The sequence below is a fragment of the Tarenaya hassleriana genome, unplaced genomic scaffold, assembly GCF_000463585.1.
Source record: "Tarenaya hassleriana unplaced genomic scaffold, ASM46358v1 Cleome77, whole genome shotgun sequence".
Classification (NCBI taxonomy): domain Eukaryota; kingdom Viridiplantae; phylum Streptophyta; class Magnoliopsida; order Brassicales; family Cleomaceae; genus Tarenaya; species Tarenaya hassleriana.
In genome coordinates this window covers 114,672-119,465 of record NW_010970214.1, presented here as the reverse complement: position 1 = coordinate 119,465, position 4,794 = coordinate 114,672, and the positions used below count along the sequence as shown (strand labels likewise).

The following is a 4,794-nucleotide window of genomic DNA, read 5'->3' as shown; positions in this document are numbered from 1 at the left end:
ATCTTCGAAATAATCCGTCCTTACCTCTCTTAAACAAGAAAGGTTCATCCCAAAAGTAGTCTCTAACATCGTGGAAGAACTTTTTCTTCCCGTTGTAGCTTAGCTCCGGGGGTACCACCTTGGCAACCAAATAGTTGACATAATCTGCATACCAAGGAGTGACGTTCTTGATCTCCAAGGATAAGATGTGTTCTTCCCTTAGGGAATCGTCGATTGGTATAGCTTCGGGTATTTCCAATCTAGATAGATGATCCGCCACTGTGTTCTCCGTTCCTTTCCTATCGCGGATCTCTAGATCAAACTCTTGCAGAAGCAACACCCATCGGATCAATCTTGGTTTAGCATCCTTCTTCGTGAGCAAGTACCTCAAGGCGGCGTGATCCGTGTATACGATCACCTTAGAACCCACCAAGTATGATCTAAATTTCTCGAAGGCAAACACTACAGCAAGGAGCTCTTTCTCCGTGGTGGAGTAATTCATTTGAGCGTCATCGAGCGTTCGACTTGCGTAGTATACGCCGTAATGCTTCTCATCTTTCTTTTGTCCCAATACGACCCCGACCGCGAAGTCGCTAGCATCACACATTAACTCAAAAGGAACACTCCAATCCGGGGGTTGAATGATCGGAGGTGATACTAGTGCCTTCTTTAATATACCAAATGCCTTGTGGCACTCCCCATTAAACTCAAATGGGGCCTCCTTGCCCAAAAGCGCAGTCAAGGGTCTCGTTATCTTCAAAAAATCTTTGATAAATCTCCTGTAAAATCCGGCGTGACCCAAGAAACTTTGGATTCCTTTAACGTTAGTCGATGATAGTAGCTTCTCAATCACTTCCACTTTCGCTCTATCCACTTGTATCCCCTTGTCCGAAATCCGATGACCAAGTACAATGCCCTCTCGCACCATGAAGGGCATTTCTCCCAATTCAAAACCAAGTTCGCCTTGAGACACCTGTCTAACACTCGATGGAGATTGGTTAAACACGCATCAAAGGAGGGTCCATGGACGGAAAAATCGTCCATGAACACCTCCATAATATCTTCAATGACATCGGAGAAAATAGCCATCATGCATCTTTGAAAAGTTGCGGGTGCATTGCATAATCCAAATGGCATGCGTCTATATGCGAAAGTGCCGTAAGGGCATGTGAATGTTGTTTTCTCTTGGTCAATCTGAAAGAAACCGGAGTAACCATCGACGAAACAAAAATAAGAATGCAGTGCAAGTCTCTCTAACATTTGGTCAATGAATGGAAGGGGGAAATGATCCTTACGGGTGTTTGTGTTAAGTTTTCGATAATCAATGCACATTCTCCATCCCGTAACAGTTCTAGTCGGTATGAGTTCATTGTTTTCATTTGGAACGACCGTGATTCCTCCCTTCTTAGGCACGACTTGCACCGGGCTAACCCAAGGGCTATCCGAAATCGGGTAAATAATACCCGCATCTAACAATTTCAAAACCTCTTTCTTGACTACTTCTTTCATGTTCGGGTTTAGCCTACGTTGATGTTCGATTGACGATTTGGTATCATCCTCTAAATGTATGCGATGCATGCAAAGAGAGGGGCTAAGACCCTTGATGTCTCCTAGAGTGTAACCTAGGACTTCCCTATATTGCCTAAGCAATTTGGTGAGTTTTTCTACTTGATCCTCATCTAATGCATCATTAACGATAACGGGATAAGTAGAATTTGAACCAAGAAAGACATATCTAAGCCCTTGGGGTAAGGGCTTTAGTTCCACTTGTGGAGCATGTTCGAGGTCCCAATCAGTGTATGATTTCTCTTTTGAACCTTGAGATGAGTCAAGAATGGTATGGGTGGTCGACAGGATGCTTCCGGGGTCCAAGTCTTCATCTCCAGTTGAAAACGAGCTGGTCGCCCATTTTTCGGGCGGGTCGCTCGCTTCTACAGTGTCTGGATCATTTTCGCTCAGAGAAAACGGGCGGATCGTCCATTTTGACGGGCGGTCGCTCGCTTCTACAGTGCCTTGATCGTTTTTGCTCAGACAATTCGAGCGTGTCGCCCATTTTTTTACACTGGGTCGCCCGTTTTTGGTCTCGGTCGCTCGAGTGAACAGTGTTACTGCTCAGACAAAATGAGCTGGTCACCCATTTTTCGGGCGGGTCTCCCATTTTACGCTGCACTTCGCCATCAGGTCTTGAAAGTGGGTGGGTCGCCCATTTTTCGGGCGGGTCGCCCGTTTTTGCTGAAATTTCATTTTCGGCTTCTTGACCGTCCAACGCTCGTCTTATCACTTTAATCTCCTTCCAATTACTATATAAATTTGTTTCTACGACCATTAGTGACGCTTCAAGTGGGTCTACCTTACAAAATTCTCCAATCACTTCTTCAGTCGTTGCTTCAAGTATATCCGCATAACACACCATATCATTGGTCGAGGGTTGCTTCAAATTCTGGTCAAGTGAGAATTCAACTGTTTCATCTCCAATCTTCATAGTTAATCTCCCAGCCCGAACGTGCACTACGGCATCCGCTGTACTAAAAAATGGTCGGCCTAAAATGATCAGAACTTTGGAGTCTTCATCCATGTCTAGCACAACAAAATCGACCGGTACATAAAACTCACCAATCTTCAAAGGTACATCTTCTAATATTCCCGCTGGGTACTTGATCGATCTATCCGCTAATTGTAATGCCATCCTTGTCAGTTTTAGCTCACCGACGTTCAATTTCTTGTAGATTGACAAGGGCATTAAACTTACACTCGCTCCAAGATCACACAAGGTTCGATCGATGTCGATGTTTCCTAGCTTACAAGGGACAGAGAAACTTCCCGGATCAGCCATTTTCGGGGGAAGTTCATGCTTCATGATTGCCGCACTGATCTCGGTACTAAGGGCTACTGTTTCTTTTTCCACAACCCTTTTTCTCGTCAAGATGTCTTTCAGAAACTTCGCATATGAGGGCATTTGGAGAATTACCTCATGAAAGAGAATCGTAATCTCCATTTTTTTCAACATCTCCGCAAACTTCCTTTCCTCATTAAATTTCCTTAGACGAGAAGGGAAAGGGATTTGAGGTACCTTAGGTGGCGGTGGAATGTAGACGGGTTCTTTCTCTTGATCGATCACCTTAGAAATGCTCTCATCTATCACTTTGCCTTCTTCCTCCCTTGTTAGCCCTGGAGGTGGTGTCTTCTCAACCATCGGAGGGGTGATCTCCGAGAGTTGTTTTCCACTCCTTAACTCCACTGCATTGATGTATTCCCGAGGGTTCATCTCGTTCTTACCGGGAAGCATGCCTTGCTGTCCTGATGAGGAGGAAGATGCAAGTTGAGCCACTTGATTGTCCAAGATCTTCAAGTGAGCTTGTACTCCTTCCAATTGTTTCTTGAATACAACTTGTTCATTCTCAATGCTCCCAATGGACACTCCTTGCGATTTTTGAACTTGAAGGATTTGCGTAAGCATGTCCTTAATGTCCGGGTCTTGCTCCTTAGGTTGCACTTGCTGTGGCCTATAATTGGAATTCTCTTGATAACCTTGACTCCCTTGGCCTTGTTGTTGATACTTTGATTGAAAACCCGGAGGTCCTTGGTTGTTCCGTTGGAAAACGGGTTGAGGATTTATCGCATTCGACGTGTTCTTGTAGGAGAAATTGGGATGATTTCTCAATCCCGGGTTGTATAGGTTGGATGGATGAGTTTAGTAAATCCCGACGTCTGGACCGATCGGTCCAGACCTGGACCAATCGGTCTGGAGCTTTTTAACGTCTGGACCGATCGGTCTGGAACAATTTCACACGTTACCTCTGGACCGACCTGTCTACGTCTAGACGATCGGTCTGGGTTAGCTGGACCGATCGGTCCAGACCTTCTGGACCGGACGGTCTGGCCTCCGCTCCACTGGGATTTTCTCATCTCTTTTCGCGCATTCGTCCTTTCCTGTGTGTGTGACCCTTTAGGCTCATCCGATATAGCAGTATAACATGAAATCTCTTATTTCGGTTACACAAGTCATAGGCGGTCTCTAGCAAGACACTATGACTACCTATCTCGAATAGAGTTTGTTCGTGATCCTACGAACGCCAGCGATGATTCCGTTTGATGATCCTTTTGTATCACGATATCATATGTCGAATATAAGGCATGGACAAGCCACCTTATCTGATTCGACTACTTTCTCGTTCACTGAGTTCGACTATCTGAAATAGACGACGTTTGTCTATAGTGCGGCCACACATTTCTACAGTCTCGCTCACACGAGGGGCCCAGCGATATCTCTCTCTTTTACGAGAGGTACAAATCCCGTCTTGACTATCTACAATTCAACACATGATTCGTTTCGTACCTGATACACGCCTTTATAGTCCTCCTGTTACGCAGGACGTTTGACGTAATCAAAGTACGCAACTCCTCATGTTGGATTCCGTAGATATCTCAGGTCTTAGGATCCAATCATGGAACCGTCATATGAGATTCAAGTCATGACGCTAGTCCATGTGACAATCTCATGCGGATCAATCCAGTATTCCGTTCTCCAACGAATACCTATGATTGTGATCGTATCCAAATACCTATGATTATCCATATGATCATCAATCACACATCATACTAGTCTTGTTATATCATCATTCCCATAATGACACAAGACTAGGGAGTTAAGTATCATTCATAATGATACATGGATTTCATAACACATCTAGTATGCAAGAACATGTAATGAATCAAATACTCTCATAAACCATAGAAAGTATCAATACATCAAATGTATCTAAATAAAACTCATAAACAGTACATCATAGAGCACTAAACCAACACTGCGTTCTC

The 4,794-nt window shown here is 44.4% G+C and overlaps 1 protein-coding gene across 1 annotated transcript; it reads right to left on the bottom strand.

The window, feature by feature from the left end:
- Positions 1 to 2,487: 2,487 nt before the first annotated feature.
- LOC104801900 lies at positions 2,488 to 3,265 on the bottom strand. Its single transcript, XM_010525281.1, has 3 exons — positions 3,050 to 3,265; positions 2,593 to 2,917; positions 2,488 to 2,504 (listed from the first exon to the last, which is right to left on the bottom strand). The coding sequence occupies exons 1-3, from the start codon at positions 3,263 to 3,265 to the stop codon at positions 2,488 to 2,490; spliced, it is 558 nt and encodes a 185-aa protein (XP_010523583.1).
- Positions 3,266 to 4,794: the final 1,529 nt, after the last annotated feature.